Consider the following 20,483-nt stretch of genomic DNA (forward strand, 5'->3'; position numbering starts at 1 on the left):
CCTCCTGAAATCTGATCGCTTTCTTATTTCCCCATCCATGCCTGTCTATTCTTTTCCTGAAGTGACTCAGTCATCGTGTAGTCACCCTAAAAACTTTTTCTGTTGATGGCCCATGGGAATTATTATTATTTTTAAAATAATCTCTACCACCAACATGGGGCTCAAACTCAGGACCCCGAGATCAAGAGTCACTAGCTCTATGTACTGAGCCAGCCAGGTGCGCCCCCCTCCATGGGAATTATTCTTAAGCATTTTAAAGGGCAACAAGATTGATGGAAATCATGGCTTGGTTTGGAGGCATCTGATTTCTGCATCCATGTAATCAAAGGTCTTCTTCCACCCAAGGTACTAGCTCCTTATGATAAGAATTTCTAATGATGAGGGAACAAAAGGCAAGTTGAGGACAAAGCAGAAGCTGACACCTCACAACCCCCCACCCATGGGATATATGTGACATTCCTCATGCATTCCTGGCTGCCCTAAAGCTAAGGAAAAGAAAAACAAATAGTTAACTTCTAGAGATCATAATACTGCAAGACGAGTCTCCCTCAATTTACAAATGTCTTAGCAATCTATAAGAACAAAGCATTTCTATCAATAACCTAGCTTCCAGAAGGAAATGTAAATACAATTAAGAGTCCTTATAACCTGCAGCTCATTGACAGCTACTTGAAGTGGGCAGAGTGTAATGTTTCTCCAGGAAGCTCCTAACTATTTTAGGAGCTAACTATCTTATTTATTTATTTATTTTTAAAGATTTTATTTATTTATTTGACAGAGAGAGACACAGCGAGAGAGGGAACACAAGCAGGGGGAGTGGGAGAGGGAGAAAGAGGCCTCCCGCTGAGGAGGGAGCCCCATGCGGGGCTTGATCCCAGGACCCTGGGACCATGACCTGAGCGGAAGGCAGATGCTTAATGACTGAGCCACCCAGGCGCCCCTAGCTATCTTAATGTTAGGATTAATCACAATGCCTTGCTAGAGGGAAAAACAACGTTAACTTGACAATGGCAAGGTCTCTGGTAATCCTGTGAGTCTTCTTTAACATATGAAAATCCTTTTGAAACCTCCCTTTTTCTTACCTCCCCCCAACCCCATAGTGTATAATCAGCCACCTCGTTCCGCCCACGGGTCTTATCCCCGTGCTTTAATAAACCACCATTTTGCACCAAAGATGTCTCAAGAATTCCTTCTTGGTCGTGGGCTCTGGACATCACCCCCACCTAACCTCACCTATATTCCAAAACCCCATCTAATGGACTCAGAGGGGATGGTTGCATTAGTTGCAGACTGCAATCAGTACTTTTGGTGAGATTTTTATAGAAGGAAGGTATAAGTAAGTAGGAAGTTGTAAGTGGGGCATCTGTAAAGATAAAGATTGGAAATGATCCTTCCCTTGGAGAATTGAATTGTGAAAGGAACTGATTTTTTTGGAAGCCTTAATACCTTTTTCACGCCTGAAAGCGTTCATAAAGAATCTTTTCCTTCCATTATTAATAATTGCAGGAAACAGTGGGAGCTCCTACGATTTGGTCAAGGATTTTTAATTTTGTATTTCCCTTTGCAGTTGCATAGTTCACCTCCTACCTTCGGAACAGACAACAGCCTAAGGTCTGATAGAGGGTCCAAAACCATGTTTACAGAATACTGTACCAGTGGGGACATAATTGGAGAGCTGAGCTGTCTGCTTAAGCGTGAAATTGAATATACCGCCATCTGTGAAACTATTTTACAGGTAAGACTCTGGTTCTGTCTGTATTGTGGGTTATTAGTTAGTTCTTCCTGAAGTAAATAAGGAATGCCAGCATCTTTTCTTCCTTTGGGTTCTGATATCTTATGCAGTCGCCCACCCAGCTATTGTGAAGTAGAGTAGACTAGCTGAGAAAAGATTTAGTGTCTCACATCCTGACTGTGGGACCTGGAGTGAGCTATTTTAACCTCTTTGTGTTTTAGTGTCCTTGTTTATCAAAAGAGAATATCTAACTTTTGACGTTATGAAGATTAGGAAAATAACTAAGGGAAGTGCCTGGCACGTATAGGCACTCAGTGAAAGACCACTGTTACGAGAGCAGTGTTTTTAACGAATACTTGTTTTTAAACTCCCTTTCTCCCATTTTTCATTGGCTTAAGTAAGAAGTTATCTATTCAACAAATAAGTGGCCTGATATTCCACTACATGTGGGGGATTCAAACAGAAATGAGCCAGAGTTGCTGCTTACATGGAATTCTCCAGCTTTTGGGACTGTTACATGCAATAGAGCAGGGTCCAGAGTCTTAGGGGTGTGTGGCACACAAGGCAATGTTGCTTTGTCAGTTTCATACTGTTTCATTTCCGGAAGAGGACAGGAGGCATAATTTAGTCACATGGCTGAACTGAAGTCATTGAAGTTCATGTAGCTTGAATTCTGAAGGAGCAGTCTTCCTTATTCAGGGAAGTTGACTTCTGGAAACAAATACTGTGAATCAGCCTGTGGCCAGCATGCAGGGGTGCAAGAGCACCTGGCTCCGGGGCTCCCCAGCAGACCAGGTTTGGTCACTCACCGCTGACAAAATCCAATGGCAGAGACATGAGTGGTGGTGAAACAAGAAAGGAATTTGTTTCAGTGAGGTCAACACTGGGAAGACAGTGGACTAGAAGCTCAAAGACTCTTGAACGTGCTGAAAATACTTCCAGGTTTAGGAAGTAAGGAAAATGTGGGACAGAGGTGGGGTACATGCAGGGGGGAAGTAAAGGCCAAATTGACCACTGTCTTAGAGTCGCTGGCAGGGTCTTGCTGGCTCAGGGCAGTCATTACTGCTTGCAGGGAGAGTTTCCTTCCCATCCGGGGGTGCTTTGCCCTCAGGGTCTTCTGCCTGAACCAAGAGACAAGCTGGAAAGAAAAACCCAACTAGAAAGTTTGAGGTTAAAATGGAGGCAGCTGAAGTCCTCTTCTGAGCCTACTTTGCCTACTGTGGCAATAAAAATAGATATGTTTATGTGGCTTAGTTTGTGAATCTTAGGCTTATGAGCTATATCCTTTATCATAGCTATTGACTGGTATAAATTTTCCTGGGCATTGTTAAGTGTACACTTTAATTGAACTGTAAATTTTATTAAAACAATTTCTCCATAATGCAATGCTTTTAAATGGCAGAGTATCAGAATTGTACTAGATTTGATAGTACTAGGGGAAGATTAAATCTTACAGGCACCTTGTTTTCTGGTGGCCGTGTAATTTAGTTCTGAATCAAGTTTGCTGCTTGGTACCTTGTGGTTTTAGGCCTGCTTTATCTCCCTGGAGGATTTATATGAAGGTTTTGATGTCTTCTGGCCATCCTTGGAATATAAAATATGGCTAAAGCTTGCGCTCAGTATTGCCTATCAGTATTTTGAATCAAGTCTCACTGATGAGGTAAGGTAAATGATTCAAGTATGAATGAATTTTTATTTACTTTTTACAAAATGCATTTCATATTTTTGAGACAGAGAAAGGAAGGCTGTGTCTGACCTTCTAAAATGAGATTCTATGGGCACCTGGCTTGCTCAGTCGGAAAAGTGTGTGACTCTTGATCTTGGGGTTGTAGGTTCAAGCCCCATGTTGGGTGTAGAGATTACTTAAATAAATAAAATAAAAAAAAAATAAAATGAGATTCTAGAATTTTAACCACTCTTGTTCTGACTTCCTGTAGATCTTTAATCCTCTTGTCACAGCTAATTTTCCCAGGCTCCCTGCAGTCATACCTTTAAAAAAAGGAGTAGATTCAGCAAATATTAAATAAGTAGATTCCCAGGAACCAAATTAACATTAATCAGAATGAGTTAATGAAGTTTGGTGTTTATTCATTGTTTTTTTGTGTGTCTGTCTGGGCTTTGGAATTTTTTAAAAGAGATTTTATTTATTTGAGAGAGAGCACAAGCAGTGGGGAGGAGCAGAGGGAGAGGGAGAAGCAGGCGCCCTGCTGAGCAGGGATCTCAGTGTAGGGCTTGATCCCAGCACCTCGAGATCATGATCTGAGCAGAAGGCAGTTGCTTAACCAACTGAGCCACCCAGGTGCCCCCCAGAGCTTTGGAATTTTTTTTTTTTAAAGATTTTATTTATTTATTTGACAGAGAGAGACACAGAGAGAGAGGGAACACAAGCAGGGGGAGGGGGAGAGGGAGAAGCAGGCTTCCCGCTGAGCAGGGAGCCCAATGTAGGGCTCGATCCCAGAACCCTGGAATCATGACCTGAGCTGAAGGCAGATGCTTAAAGACTGAGTCACCTGGGTGCCTTTGGGGCTTTAGCATTTTTATAAAAAAAGCCCCTGGGGTGTTTCTAATGTGTATCCAGTGATGAGGACCACTGCTTTAAATTCTGTCAATAGGGAATACAAGAGGAATAGCAGGTTTCTGGAGGAAATAATGATCCCTTTTCACTAATATGTAGATACATAATGACTTCTGCTTTCAAGCTCAAAATCCCCAGCATTATCAGGCAATCTGCCTAGGCCCAGGTAGATGCCAATTGAGTTTCTTCTTGGGGCTGGGTTCCTGTTGGCTTTTCCCATGACCACAGTGAGTACTGATTGGGGTGGTGTTTATTATAGTCTACTCTACCTATGTTAATATAAATCTCCTGCCTTTTCAAAATCTTTATTGGGGTGACTGAGACTCTTTCATGAACTTTTTCTCTAACAAGTAGTAGCTCAAGTCTCTTCTTGGTTGGCATAATTTACAATCCATATTTATATCCTATTTGATAATTATTTGAGTCCCTATTATAAGTTAAGAACTGAGGAAGTGACAGACCTGGAGTTCAACAATATTCATTGCATTGAGAGACTGGATATGAATGTGGGGTTAAAAAATTAGCATGTCTCAAGAGAATGAGAAGACAAGTCACAGAGTGGGAGAATATATTTGCAAAAGACACATCTGATAAAGGACTGTTATTCAAAATATACAAAGAACACTTAAAACTCAACAATAGGAAAACAAACTACCCAATTAAAAATTGGGCCAGGTTTCTGCTCCCTTCCCCCCCAACAAGTGCCCCTCCAGCTGCACTGAGCTCTCTCAGAGCTCCTGGCTCTTGCTAAGCTAGTGCCCCCAATGTCTCTCTCCAACCATCATCATGATCATCTACCAGGACCTCATCAGCCATGATGAGATGTTCTCCAACATCTACAAAATCCGGGAGATCAGGCATGGGCTGTGTCTGGGGGTGGAGGGGATGATGGTCAGTAGGACAGAGGGTAACACTGATGACTCGCTCATTGGTGGAAATGCCTCCGCTGAAGGCTGGGAGGGTGGAGGTACCAAAATCATAGTCATTACTGATGTTGATATTGTCCTGAACCATCACATGCAGGAAACTTCACAAAAGAAGTCTAAAGAGGTACATCAAAGATTGCCTGAAATTAATCAAAGGCAAACTTGAAGAACAGAGGCCAGGAAGAGTAAATCCTTTTATGACAGGGGCTACAGAACAAATCAAGCACATCTTTGTTAGTTTCAAAAATGACCAGTTCTTTATTGACCAGATGGATTCTGGACTGGAATTTGCTGGACCACTGTGAGGATGGATATATGATTTTCTTTAAGAATGGTTCAGAAATGGAAAAATGTTAATGAATTTGGCTATTACTTTAGATGTATCACCTGTTGTCATAACTGGCTACTGCTCTTCATCCTCATAGCACCAGGACTTAGACAAATAGGACTGATGTCATCTTGAGCTCCTCATTTATTTTGACCTTCATTTATTTGGAGCAGAGACATTGTTTTTAAGAAAAAACAAAACAAAACATGTCATGTAGGTTGTCTAAAAATAAAATGCATTTAAACTAAAAAAACAAAAAAAAAAGGGTGGCTAAGCAGGGGGTGGAACCCTCGCTGGGACAGTGTGGTCTCAGGACCCTCGGGGTCACAGAAAGACCAGGGGTACCTGAGTGTGGCAGAGCTCCTGGGTATCAGAGCGGGGAAGCCGGCTGCAGAGACAGAGCCAAGGCGTGGGCTTTCAGCTTGGGGTTGCCATAAACTGTGATCTGCGGCACAGTGAGGCCACTTCTCCTCCAGCAGGGACCCAACAAGCGGCAGATCCGGGGAGACTCCCCTTCCTCCCCTGGGAGGAGTGGCGCGGGAGCGTACTGCATGGATCTGCTGGGTTTGGAGACTCCACACCGAGCCGGGTGCCAGAGATAGAAATGCTCGGTCACAGGCTGGGTGAGCACAGAGTGCGGCTGGAGACTGGGGAGACGGGAGTGATTGACTGCTTTTCTCTGGAGGTGCACTGAGGAGTGGGGCCCCGAGTTCTCGGCTCCTCTGGGGCAGATATTGGGAGGCCGCCATTTCACTCTCATCCTCCAAAGCTGTACGGAAAGCTTGCAGGGAACAAAAGCTCCCGAGATCAAACCCAAGCAGATGACTTATCCCAGACGAGGCAAGGGTGGGGCAATTCCGCCTCTGGCAAAGACATTTGGGAACCATGGCAACAGACCCCTCCCCCAGAAGATCAGCAAGAACAGCCAGCCAAGACCAAGTTTACCGATCAATGAGAACAGCAGAACTCCAGCGCTAGGGAAATACTGCACATAGAATTCATGGCTTTTTTCCCACTGATTCTTTAGTCTTTCAAAGTTAATTTTTTTAACTTTCTTTTTTTTAAATTTTTCTTTTTCCCTTTTTCAACCAACATCTTATCAATCCCTTTTTAAAAAAATCTTTTTTATTTTTCATTTTTAGAGTCATATTCTATCCCTTCATAGTAGTTAACCTTATTTTTGGTATATATATAAGTTGTTCTCTCTTTAAAACTTTGGGATACAGTTTCTTCTAACAGACCAGAATATACCCTAAATCTCTAGTGTATGGCTTTGTTCTAGTCTCCTGCCTGATCACATTCTCTCCTTTTTTTTTTTTTAAGTCCTCTTCTTTCTTTTTTCAACCAACATCTTATCAATTCCTTTTATAAAATCTTTTATAATTTTCATCTTTACAGTCATATTCCATCCCTTCATTGTATTTACCCTTATTTTTGTACATATATAAGCTTTTCTTTCTTTAAAATTTTGGGAGACCCTTTCTTCTAACAGACCAAAATATGCCGAAATTCTAGTGTGTGGCACTGATCTATGCACAAGCCTGATCATATTTGATCATATTCTGTTTTTTTGTTTGTTTCTTTGTTTGTTTTATCTTTTTCTTTTTTTTTCTTTTTCTTTCCCTTTCTTTTTCCCATTACAGGTCTCTTCTGATTTATTTAGTGTATATTTTTCTGGGGTCCTTGTTACCCTGTTAGCATTTTGTTCTCTCATTCATCTATTCTCCTCTGGACAAAGTGACAAGATGGAAAAAAATCACCAAATAAAAGAACAAAAGGCTGTACTGACTGCCAGGGACCTAATCCATACTGACATTAGAAGATGTCGGAACTAGAGTTCAGAATAACGATTTTAAAGATACTAGCTGGGCTTGAAAAAAGCGTGGAAGATATTAGAGAAACCCTTTCTGGAGAAATAAAAGAACTAAAATCTAACCAAGTCGAAATCAAAAAGCTATTAATGAGGTGCAATAAAAAAATGGAGGCTCTAACTGCTAGGATAAATGAGGCAGAAGAGAAAATTAGTGATACAGAAGACCAAATGATGGAAAATAAAGAAGCTGAGAAAAAGAGAGATAACTACTGGATCACGAGTGCAGAATTCGAGAGATAAGTGATACCATAAGACAAACAACATTAGAACTGGGGTCCCAGAAGAAGAAGAAAGAGAGAGAGGGGCAGAAGGTATATTGGAGCAAATTATAGCAGAGAACTTCCCTAATGTGGGGAAGGAAACAGGCATCAAAATCCAGGAGGCACAGAGAACCCCCCCTCAAAATCAATAAAAATAGGTCAACACCCTGATATCTAATAGTAAAACTTACAAATCTCAGAGACAAAGAGAAAATCCTGAAAGCAGCTCGGGAGAAGAGATCTGTAACCTACAGTGGTAGAAACATTAGATTGGCAACAGACCTATCCACAGAGACCTGGCAGGCCAGAAAAGACTGGCATGATATCTTCAGAGCACTAAGTGAGAAAAATATGCAGCCAAGAATACTATATCCAGCTAGGCTGTCACTGAAAATAGAAGGAGAGATAAAAAGCTTCCAGGACAAACAAAAACAAAAGGAATTTGCAAACATGAAACCAGCCCTACAAGAACTATTGAAAGGGGTCCTCTAAGCAAAGATTGAGCCTAAAAGTAACATAGACCAGAAAGGAACAGAGACAATATACAATAACAGTAATCTTACAGGCAATACAATGGCACTAAATTCATATCTTTCAATAGTTACCCTGAATGTAAATGGGCTCAATGCCCAAATCAAAAACACAGGGTATCAGATTGGATTAAAAACAAGACCCATCAATATGCTGTCTGCAAGAGACTCATTTTATTTTCTTTGTTTTTTTTTAATTTTTTATTGTTATGTTAGTCACCATACATTACATCATTAGTTTTTGGTGTAGAGTTCCATGATTCATTGTTTGTGTGTAACACCGATTGCTCCATGCAGAACGTGCCCTCTTTAATACCCATCACCAGGCTAACCCATCCTCCCACCCCCCTCCGCTCTAGAACCCTCAGTTTGTTTTTCAGAGTCCATCGTACAAGAGACTCATTTTAGACCCAAGGACAGACCCCCAGATTGAAATTAAGGGGGTGGAAAACCATTTACCATGCTAATGGTTACCAAAAGAAAGCTGGGGTGGCAATCCTTCTACCAGACAAATTAGATTTTAACCCAAGGACTATAATAAGAGATGAGGAAGGACACTATATCCTACTTAAAGGGTCTATCCAACAAGAAGATCTAACAATTGTAAATATCTATGCCCCTAACATGGGAGCAGCCAATTATATAAGCCAGTTAATAACGAAAGCAAAGAAACACATCGACAACAATACAATAATAGTGGGGGACTATAACACCTCCCTCACTGAAATGGACAGATCATCTAAGCAAAAGATCAACAAGGAAATAAAGACTTTAAATGACACACTGCACCAAATGCACTTCACAGACATATTCAGAACATTCCATCCCAAAGCAACAGAATACACATTCTTCTCTAGTGCCCATGGAACATTCTCCAGAATAGATCACATCCTAGGTCACAAATCAGGTCTCAACCAGTACCAAAAGATTGGATCATTCTCTGCATATTTTCAGACCACAATGCTTTGAAACTGGAACTCAATCACAAGAGCAAAGTCGGAAAGAACTCAAATACATGGAGGCTAAAGGGCATCCTACTAAAGAATGAATGGGTCAACCAGAATATTAAAGAAGAATTTAAAAAATTCATGGAAACCAATGAAAATGAAAACACAACTGTTCAAAGTCTTTGGGATGCAGCAAAGGCAGTCCTAAGAGGAAAGTATACAGCAATACAAGCCTTTCTCAAGAAACAAGAAAGGTCTCAAACACACAACCTAACCCTACACCTAAAGGAGCTGGAAAGAGAACAGCAAATAAAGCCTAAACCCAGCAGGAGAAGAGAAATAATAAAGATCTGAGCAGAAATCAATGAAATAGAAACAAAAGAACAGTAGAACAGATCAACGAAACTAGGAGCTGGTTCTTGGAAAGAATTAACAAGATTGATAAACCCCTGGCCAGACTTATCCAAAAGAAAAGAGAAATGACCCAAATCAACAAAATCATGAATGGAAGAGGAAAGATCACAACCAACACCAAAGAAATACAAACAATTATAAGAACATATTACGAGCAACTCGATGCCAGCAAATTAGAGAACCTGGAAGAAATGGATGCATTCCTAGAGATGTGTCAACTACCAAAACTGAACCAGGAAGAAATAGAAAATCTGAACAGACCTATAACCACTAAGGAAATTGAAGCAGTCATCAAAAATCTCCCAACAAAAGAAAGCCCAGGGCCAGATGGCTTCCCAGGGGAATTCTACCAAACATTTAAAGAAGAATCAATACCTATTCTCCTGAAACTGTTCCAAAAAATAGAAATGGAAGGAAAACTTCCAAACTCATTTTATGAGGCCACCATTACCTTGATCCCCAAACCAAAGACCCCATCAAAAAGGAGAATTACAGACCAATATCCTTGATGAAGACGGATGCAAAAATTCTCACCAAAATACTAGCCAATAGGATCCAACAGTACATTAAAAGGATTATTCACCATGACCAAGTGGGATTTATCCCTGGGCCGGAAGGTTGGTTCAACATCTGCAAATCAATCGATGTGATACAATACATTAACAAAAGAAAGAACAAGAATCATATGATCCTCTCAGTAGATGCAGAAAAAGCATTTGACAAAGTACAGCATCCTTTCTTGATCAAAACTCTTCAGAGTATAGGGATAGAGGGTACATACCTCAATATCATAAAAGCCATCTATGAAAAACCTACAGTGAATATCATTCTCAACGGGGAAAAGCTGAGAGCTTTCCCCCTAAGGTCAGGAATGTGGCAGGAATGTCCACTATCACCCCTGCTATGCAACATAGTATTAGAAGTCCTAGCCACAGCAATCAGACAACAAAAAGAAATCAAAGGCATCCAAATCGGCAAAGAAGAAGTCAAACTCTCACTCTTTGCAGATGATATGATACTTTATGTGGAAAACCCAAAAGACTCCACCCCAAAACTGTTAGAACTCATACAGGAATTCAGGAAAGTGGCAGGATATAAAATCAGTGCACAGAAATCAGTGGCATTCCTATACACCAACAACAAGACAGAAGAAAAAGAAATTAAGGAGTTGATCCCATTTACAATTGCACCCAAAACCATAAGATACCTAGGAATAAATCTAACCAAAGAGGCAAAGGATCTGTACTCAGAAAACTATAAAATACTCATGAAAGAAATTGAGGAAGACACAAAGAAATGGAAAAATGTTCCATGCTCATGGATTGGAAGAACAAACTTTGTGAAGATGTCAATGCTACCTAGAGGAATCTACACGTTCAATGCAATCCCTATCAAAATACCATCCACTTTTTTCAAAGAAATGGAACAAATAATCCTAAAATTTGTGTGGAACCAGAAAAGACCCCGAATAGCCAGAGTAATGTTGAAAAAGAGAAGGAAAGCTGGCGGCATCACAATTCCGGAATTCCAGCTCTATTACAAAGCTGTCATCATCAAGACAGTATGGTACTGGCACAAAAACAGACATGTAGATCAACAGAACAGAATAGAGAACCCAGAAATGGACCCTCAACTCTATGGTCAACTCATCTTTGACAAAGCAGGAAAGAATGTCCAATGGAAAAAAGACCGTCTTTTCAACAAATGGTGTTGGGAAAATTGGACAGCCACATGCAGAAGAATGAAACTGGACCATTTCCTTATACCACACACAAAAATAGACTCCAAATGGTTGAAAGACCTAGACGTGAGGCAGGAGTCCATCAAAATCCTAAAGGAGAACACAGGCAGCAACCTCTTCGACCTCAGCCGCAGCAACTTCTTCCTAGAAACATCACCAAAGGCAAGGCAAGCAAGGGCAAAAATGAACTATTGGGACTTCATCGAGATAAAAAGCTTTTGCACAGCAAAAGAAACAGTCCACAAAACCAAAAGACAACCGACAGAATGGGAGAAGATATTTGCAAATGACATATCAGATAAAGGGCTAGTATCCAAAATCTATAAAGAACTTATCAAACTCAACACCCAAAGAACAAATGATCCAATCAAGAAATGGGCAGAAGACATGAACAGACATTTTTCCAAAGAAGACATCCAAATGGCCAACAGACACATGAAAAAGTGCTCAACATCACTCGGCATTAAGGAAATCTAAATCAAAACCTCAATGTGATACCACCTCACAGCAGTCCGAATGGCTAAAATTAACAAGTCAGGAAACGACATATTTGGCAGGGATGCGGAGAAAGGGGAATCATCCTACACTGTTGGTGGGAACGCAAGCTGGTGCAGCCACTCTAGAAAATGGTATGGAGGTTCCTCAAAAAGTTGAAAATAGAGCTACCATATGTTCCAGCAATTGCACTACTGGGTATTTACCCCAAAGATACAAATGTGGGGATCTGAAGGGGTACGTGTACCCCGATGTTTATAGCAGCAATGTCCACAATAGCCAAACTGTGGAAAGAGCCAAGATGTCCATCGACAGATGAATTGATAAAGAAGAAGTGGTATATATATACAATGGAATATTATGCATCCATCAAAAGGAATGAGATCTTGCCATTTACAGCGATGTGGATGGAACTAGAGGGTATTATGCTGAGCGAAATAAGTCAATCAGAGAAAGACATGTATCATATGATCTCACTGATAGGAGGAATTCTTAATCTCAGGAAACAAACTGGGGGTTGCTGGAGTGGTGGGGGGTGGAAGGCATGGGGTGGCTGGGTGATAGACATTGGAGAGGGTATGTGCTATGGTGAGCGCTGTGAATTGTGTAAGACTGTTGAATCACAGACCTGTACCTCTGAAACAGATCATATATTATATGTTATAAAAAAGAAGAAGAGTGTAGGAAGGGAAAAATGAAGGGGGAGAAATCGGAGGGGGAGACGAACCATGAGAGAATATGGACTCTGAGAAACAATCTGAGGGTTCTAGAGGGGAGGGGTTGGGGGGATGGGTTAGCCTGGTGATGGGTATTAAAGAGGGCATGTATTGAATGGAGTACTGGGTGTTATACGCAAACAATGAATCATGGCACACTACATCAAAAACTAATGATGTAATGTATGGTGATTAACATAACATAATAAAAAGAAAAAAGGGCCAAAAATCTTGACATCTCACCAAAGAACATATGTAGATGGCAAATAAACATGTTCCACAAACATATGTCCTCAAAAAAATGTAACAATGTGATTCCATTATGCATCTATTAGAATAGCCAACATTTGGAACACTGACAACCCCAAATGCTGCAGGATATGGAGCAGCAGTAAGTCTCATTCATTGCTGGTAGGAATGCAAAATGGTAGAGCCACTTTAGAAAGTATGGAGGTTTCTTACAAAACTGAACATGCTCTTACCGCATGATCCAGTAATCAGTATCCTCGATATTTATCCAAAGAAATTGAAAACTTGGGGTGCCTAGGTGGCTCAGTCAGTTAAGTGTCTGTCTTGGGCTCAGGTCATGATCTCAGGGTCCTGGGATTGAGCCCTGCATCGGGCTCTCTGCTCAGCAGGGAGCCAGCTTCTCCCTCTGCCCCTCCCTTCCCCCCTGCTTATACTGTCTGTCTCTCTCAAATAAACAAAATCTTAAAAAAAAAAAAAGTTGAAAATGTTGTACTAAGGAAGTCATGTTTCTTTCACTATGTGGCAATAATTTTCAGAAAAATTTTAGCAGAAGGGTAAAAAGATTTAGATTCTTCTCTTTACTTTGCCTCTTCGTGAGAAGTGGTACACATTTAGTATGTCTAGTATGGGTGTAGTATGTAACTCCAGAGGAGAGAATTAGGACCAATAGGTCGAAATTGTATGGAGTTAGATTTGACTTAATAATTAGGTGAATGCCCTTTCATTTTTTTTTAAAGATTTTATTTATTTATTTGAGAGAGAGAGAGAGAGAAAGTGCGTATGCACACTAGTTGGGTGAGGGGCAGAGGGAGAGGGAGAAGCAGGCTTCCCGCTGAGCAGAGAGCCCGACCCTGGGACTCAATACCAAGACCCTGAGATCATGACCTGAGCTGAAGACAGATGCTTGCTTACCAGAGCCCAGAGAATCCCTATTTAACACTTTGGCTTATTTCCTTCTAGTCTTTTCCCTTCAAAGAAGTAGCCAATTAAGACTTTTTAGAACCCCTGAAAAGGGGATTAGAATCACTGATAAGCTTATACTGCAACCCTTCCCCTAAACCATATAACTCAAAATTTATATGCATTTAAAAACCAAAATACCTTATTTTTTTTTAGATTTTTCTTCTTCCAAAATTTTAGGTATTTGCTAGTTATCTTATGTTTTTCATGCCTCAGCTGAGCTGGTGCTCTCAGCAGGTAAGTGTTCAGTTTTCCCATTAGGGACCCAGGTTCGAGGGCTGGGTCGTGTAGTTGTGAATGGAGATGTTCAGAGTGAGGGCACTGTCCGGGAGATTCCTACCATGGGACTGACCTCTAAATGCCTGTATGCCTGTATTAGTTTGCTGGAGCTGCTGTAACAAAGTACCACAACCTGAATGACTTAAACCACAGAAATTTATTGTCTCACAGTTCTTGAGGCAAGAAATCAAGGTGTCAGCAGGGTTGGTTCCTACTAGGAGCAACGAGGGAGGGAATCTGGTCCAGGCCTCCTCCTTGGCTTGCAGATGACTGTCTTCATCCCACATGGAGTTCTCCCTGTATGTGTGTATGTGTCCAAATCTCTCCCCCACCTTTTTTTTTTAAGATTTTATTTATTTATCTGTCAGAGAGAGAGAGAGAGAGAGAGAAAGAGAGCACAAGCAGGGGGAGAAGCAGGCTCCCCGCTGAGCAAGGAGCCTGATGCAGGGCTTAATCTCAGGACTCTGGGATCACGTCCTGAGCTGAAGGCAGGTGCTTAACCGACTGAGTCACCCAGGCATTCCTCACTTCCCCCTTTTTAAAGAAGCTTTATGCCCAGTGTGGGACTTGAACTCATGATCCTGAGATTAAGAGTTATGTGCTCTACCGACTGAGCCAGCCAGGTGCCCCCAAATCTCCCCTATTTATTTATTTGAGAGAGAGAGAGAGAGAGAGAGTGCGCTAGAGCACAAGCAGGGGAGGGGCACAGGGAGAGGGAGAGGGGAAGCCAACTCCCTACTGAACGTGGAGCCCCACATGGGGCTCAATCTCCTGACCCAGAGATCATGACCTGAGCTGAAACCAAGAGTCAGATGCTTAACTGACTGAGTCACCCCTGCACCTCTTCCCCTTTTTATAAGGACACCAGTCATATTGGATTATTTGCCCCCCCTACTCCAGTATGACTTCATCTTAACTTAAACAATTACATCTGCAATGACCCTATTTCCAAATAAAGTCACATTCTAATGTACCGGGGCTCAGAACGTCAACATATGAATTTTTTGGGGGGAGGACACAATTCAACCCATACATAACAGCTTCCTTCCAGCTCTAAAGACTATTATTTTGAGCTTTAAAGTACGACTCAAACTCAGTGTGTTGCTTTGTTTTGTTCTGGCTTTTTGCTATTGTTTGTTCACTTGCCCAGTGGGGTGTTCACTTAATGCCAGGTAAAACCGAATCCACAAGGCAGAGCTGACCACCTTGCTGAGGCTGATTGAGAGCTCAGGCAGACCTGTGAATCAGGCTGGGCATCCATAAACAGGGCCACTAATAGTAACAACATAAACACTCTGAGTTCATAATCTTGTCTGAGGTCATTCTGAACTCTAAATAAATTCTGTCTGTTGGTCCTAGGGTCTAAATGCCTTTTGACTCCCTCAAAGAACTCAGCTCAATCAGTGAATGTGCTTTCTTCCTGATTCCATGTGTCATTCGGCATGATTTATAGAAAAAATGTAATTTTATTGTAGGACTTGGACTTTCAGAAGTGTGTGGCGTTCAATCTGGCATACGTGGAGACTTTATCAAGCTATAACGAAATGACTATTGATAATGTGACCATGAAATTCGTTATTATTGTGTATGGTAGTGTCATTGATACTAAGACAGAGGTACCATATCTTGCACCTTGCATTTTGCCTAAAACCTGTGAGCAGGTAAGGACAGTTATTTCTAAGGAGTCATTTGCTTTCCATGGTGCCCCATAAATGACTTGAAAACTCAACTGCCCACCTTAAAAAGAAATGTAACCTGGAAGGACCGTGCAGTTTTCACCACCTTTAACAAAACAGTCCAAACACGCCCAGGGCTTCTGTACCGTTAAGCAGTTTGTGCCCAACACAGGAGTGTGACCCAGGGGGCACAGGGGGCTGGAATCCGACTGTTCTCTGCTTGCCAAGCCATTTGCCCTGGAGTGGGGCTGTGCCTCCTGAGGGACGGGGGTGCATTTGTCCCTCTTGTAGCATTCTTATCTTTGTATCTCTCAGCAATTCAGAGGATGACGGTAATCTAGATGCTTTTCGAGTAGAAAATGAAAATCTCTTTAGCTTTACAGCTAGGGGTGGGGGTGAGACAGGGAATAGCAGGAACAATGCTCACAGTTTGGTTTAAGACACCAAGGTTTGGAATCAGTCCTACTTGGGTTTCAAGCCCAAGCCCTGTGCCCACTAGTGTGTGAGCAATGGCAAGCTGCCTTTTGACCCTCCGTTTCCCTTTAGTGAGACGAGGCTGACAGCAGCTGCCCATCTGGTAAGGTTCTTGTGAGGATCCAGAGAGACAGTATCTGGTCTCTAGAGATGAGAGTTATAATTATATCACTTGTATGCTCCTTGCCTTCCGGGAGGGCAGATTTGGCGGGCACACAGGGCAAAACTCTAAGGAAAGAAGACAGTCCTGCCACCTGGGAAGGCTGGGCCCTGAGCCTTTGAACATCAGCGTCGGGGTACAAGTAACTCCGTAGGTGTTGGGGATTCCCTGTTTTCCAAGCTGGGAATGTCTGGTCTGGTTATAAATAAGGTGTAGAGAGTTCCTTTCTGATGTCTGTAAATAATGCAGAAGATAATTTTCTGGTCCAAGACTTCTTGAAACAATGTTAAAGGGTTTTTCAATGAAAAAGATGGAGAGCTTAGACTGGAAGCCCAGTTCTGGGTTTTGGCTTATTTCTTATATTCTTTGAAAACGTTAAGGAGGAGGCAGCTTAGAGATAAAAGGATGCTCTTCTGACCACTTTTGACTTTTTCCCTTTTAGGTTCAGGGAACTTCAGATTTAAGCAAGCTGCTGGTTGTGCAAGCATCTGAGCCTGCCAAAAATACTGATGATGCCAAAGTCATGGGTAAGGGGTAGCCCGTAGTGATAGGAAAACCATGCAAAACTCATTTAATTCTAAGAAAATTACTTGAGGGTATTATGTGGGTTTATCATCAGTCCCCATCCTTGGGCCCACCCTGGCTGCCATATTGCTTCAGGGAGGTCATCTATCAGAGTCTTCCAGACACTGAAATCCAGGTGGCTCCTTTCTCTCTCTTGTCCCTTCCTTCACACTCGTGCTGGTAGAGAGTAGCTTCTGTGTTGTACCCTGTTCCAGTCCTGGCAGGCTGGACTCACAGAGTGCTGTTGGGGGCAGAGCAAGAACGGGAAGGACAGAGACTCTCTCACAGTGGGTCCAGGTGTGGCGAGCTGATGTGCTCCCAACAACCAAAGGGAATATGGAACCTGACCCTTGCTCTCTGAATATTCCAAATCATAGTCGCAGCCACAACTCAACTGTCTAGCCTGAGGGGCACTTTGATAGTTACTAAGTAATTACAGTCACTAAATGTGTATGAGTGCCTTGCATGTATCATGGTGCTAAGCAGTACACCAAGATGAGGTAGGAAGGCCTTGTTCTAGAGAAAATGCATTCCCTTCCTTCATTTAATGCTCAGTGCTCCTGCTCTACCAAGCTGTGTTGTCATCTCCCCAACTGCCCCAGCTTGAAAACAGTCAGCCTTAGTATGCTTCTCCAGTTGGCACCCTCCTGGCGTTTCCAATTCACGTGATCAGCCAGCTTAGATGTCATGCAATTCTTCATGAATTGTTAATTTGGGGGGGGGGTTGGGTTTGCATGATTTCAAATTGTGTGCAGAAAGTGACATTTTATTCATATTTTATATCTCATTTCTCATTTGCACAATTCTTATAAAATACAGCCCCACTGTGTGCTGGGGCTCCGTGCCCAGTGCTAGATGGGGAGCAAGCCAGACAAGGTCTCTGCCCTTGTGAGGAGAAAAGACACTCAATAAGTAATTCTACTTCCCTCTCAGAAGTAAATTCAACCTCAGACGTTGTTGCGGCTTACTTTCTACCTCTGTTCTGGGGTCATGGGCACCACCTGATTTTGGGGAGCCCCCTCTGCTCCAGGTCTTCTGTTCAAGCTGGTGAACACTGAAATAATCCTTACTCCAGCCCTCAGAGTCTTCAGTCCGCTTCTCTGCAGTTTCCATAGTTCTCTTGGGGCACCGGAATCTATGGCAGGGCTTGGAGCTCAGGGCCTAGTGTGAACCCCCTCGGGGCACCCTGAGAGCTGCTGAGTCAGAATCTTAGTACTGCCAGGAAGCAGGGCACAGGTCCCCATTTGTCCTGGGCCTGTAGGCCTCTCTCTTTCTTCAGGCTCTCTGCAATCAGTCATTTTAGACGGATGGTACTGTATCCCCAGTGAATTTGGGACAAAAGTCACACATCATAGGCTCATGAACTGGATTCCTGGTGCACTGGATTTGATCCACATACATGTTTTGTTTTAAAAATTTAAGTTGCAGAGTATGAACATCTAAATATTTCACATTTAAAAAAAAAATCCAGATTTTGAGCTTTTCTTGAAAAACTCAGAAAGCGTGCCAACACTTGGTCCTCGTTCCTGTATGTGGCAACACGTAGAGCTGAGCCTGGGGGAAGCACATGGTTTGCAGTTTGCCGCAGTCCACACCCTACCCTCTTGTCTCAGATACGGCCCACTTCCTTGTCTGTGTGACCTGCCTGTTCTCATTTGACTTTGCCAGCCCTTGCATGGGATTCTTGGGAGCCTAATAATGGGAAACTAAAGAACCCGTATGGAAGGGGAGAAGGGAAAGAGGAGACCTACTGGGAGAAAGCAAATTGATATTTCAGAATATTCTTCTGCTACCTTTACTCTTAAATTCCTAATTTAGTTTTTCTGTCTGATGCATGTATTTGATTGCCTCAGTCAACCCTGGTCTTCGTATGACCCAGAGAGAATATAATTGGAAGAGAAAAAATGAGGTAATAAACCTGACATTTGGATTCGATTTTTCTTACTGTGACTATTAAACTACATAGCTGGAATGAGCTGTGAAGCTGAGTAGCAAAATGTAGGTGGTTGGGTGGTGAGAAAAGAGACCCTTAGTGGCAGCTCACTGATTTGAAAAAATTGGGATAAACCTTACCTGAATTATTTAACAATTAAAATGATACAATGTTTTTGAAAGATGTGATTTTTCCCCAGGTCCCCCATCCCAATTTCCCCCCTCTTGACCTCCTTCCCATGATGGCTCAATAGTGGGGACCTACAGGGCACGTTAAGGATGCGGAGGATCAGGTCACCCGCGCGATTAGACATTAGCATCTAAATGCCTGTGCCTCTCCATTTGGAGTGTGCATTCCCTGAGGATTTGTGGGTGGTGTGCCCGGGGTATGTGGAGCCATAGGTGGATCCAGGGAATCTTCCTAGAGTATCACAATTTTTTTTTTAATTAACATATAATGTGTTATTTGTTTCAGGGGTACAGGTCTGTGATTCAACAGTCTTACACAATTCACAGCGCTCACCATAGCACATACCCTCCCCAATGTCTATCACCTAGCCACTTTTACTTGATGTTCTTTTAAAAGGAGGAAACTCATTTAACCATTAGGTTATTTGAAATGTTCTATATTAAAACAAGCATATTATGGAGTAGGGTGACAAATTTGCATGAATTTTTAAGATAAACCAGGAGACGTCAAGCCATTTTATTATGGAGAGTCACAGAAATTTTGCCCTGACATCTTTTCCTGCTTTCATCAGCAATCAGGGCCAATTTGGAAAAGCTTGAGAAGTGCCGGGCAGCATGTGTAGAGTGGGAGAGGGGAGGGCTGGTCCCATGGAGCCAGGACAGAGTGGAGGTAAGTCTGGGGAGTGGGGGACTTACAAGGCTAGTATTACCCAAGGGGTCCCTAACAGAGCTTATTTGGGCCCGAGTCCACAGCTGAGTGGAGGAGAAGACCGCTCTGACAGGGCAATAGTGAGCTAGGCGAACACACAGGTGGCCGAGGGAACAGCACATGGTTCCAGGATGGGCTTCAGGGCCCTTCAGCACGCTCTCTCTCCCAGTTGCGAAGTCACCCCAAATAAACATGCTTCCCAAGGGAAAATGACGTGCCATCTAAGTGCAGTTTCAGAAGTCCCGTGGCCTACCACAGCCCTAACCAGGGAGTCACACTAACATCATTTTGGTAGAAATTCTGGGCCTGCCCGGTCATCTCTGATAGTCAGGGGGTGTACAGATGTTTGTTGGGGGAAGGAAAAGTCACATTGACCAAACCAAATATGATTTAGGGTTCCTTTAAAGAAAGCAGCTTAGTTCTTTTTAGGCAGGCTTCCTAGGGTCATCCACCCCTCTTTCTTAAAAGCACCCTGTTTCACAAATGGGAAACCTAATTGGGAGTCAAGTAATTTAACTGACTCCTCATTGTCACCATCTTTTCCAGACCCCATTATTTAAAAAAAAAAAAAAAAAATTCTCGTTTTTTAGGAAAGAGGTTTCCAGTTATCCTGGAATCGGTCACAAAGTTAACTGGAATTCAACTTACCTGACATCTCTTTTCCTGAGGTGCCCCTTTGTCAGACTGCTCTTACTGAATTAACGCAGTATGTCTTCACAAGAGGATGTTTGATGGCATAGAAATGCACATGTAT

At 42.3% G+C, this 20,483-nt stretch overlaps 1 protein-coding gene and 1 pseudogene across 1 annotated transcript in view; both read left to right on the plus strand.

The window, feature by feature from the left end:
• The window catches only part of SLC9C2 (solute carrier family 9 member C2 (putative)), a 106,060-nt gene extending 85,577 nt beyond the window's left edge, over positions 1 to 20,483 (plus strand). The window contains exons 23-28 of the mRNA XM_027612500.2: positions 1,568 to 1,735; positions 3,261 to 3,392; positions 15,501 to 15,686; positions 16,778 to 16,862; positions 18,753 to 18,808; positions 20,320 to 20,483. Of these exons, the coding sequence (XP_027468301.1) occupies positions 1,568 to 1,735; positions 3,261 to 3,392; positions 15,501 to 15,686; positions 16,778 to 16,862; positions 18,753 to 18,808; positions 20,320 to 20,361 (669 nt within the window). The 3' untranslated portion in view covers positions 20,362 to 20,483. The remainder of the gene's footprint in view (positions 1 to 1,567; positions 1,736 to 3,260; positions 3,393 to 15,500; positions 15,687 to 16,777; positions 16,863 to 18,752; positions 18,809 to 20,319) is intronic.
• LOC113932938 lies at positions 5,091 to 5,590 on the plus strand (annotated as a pseudogene).

Source organism: Zalophus californianus, chromosome 10 (genome assembly GCF_009762305.2).
Source record: "Zalophus californianus isolate mZalCal1 chromosome 10, mZalCal1.pri.v2, whole genome shotgun sequence".
Taxonomy (NCBI): domain Eukaryota; kingdom Metazoa; phylum Chordata; class Mammalia; order Carnivora; family Otariidae; genus Zalophus; species Zalophus californianus.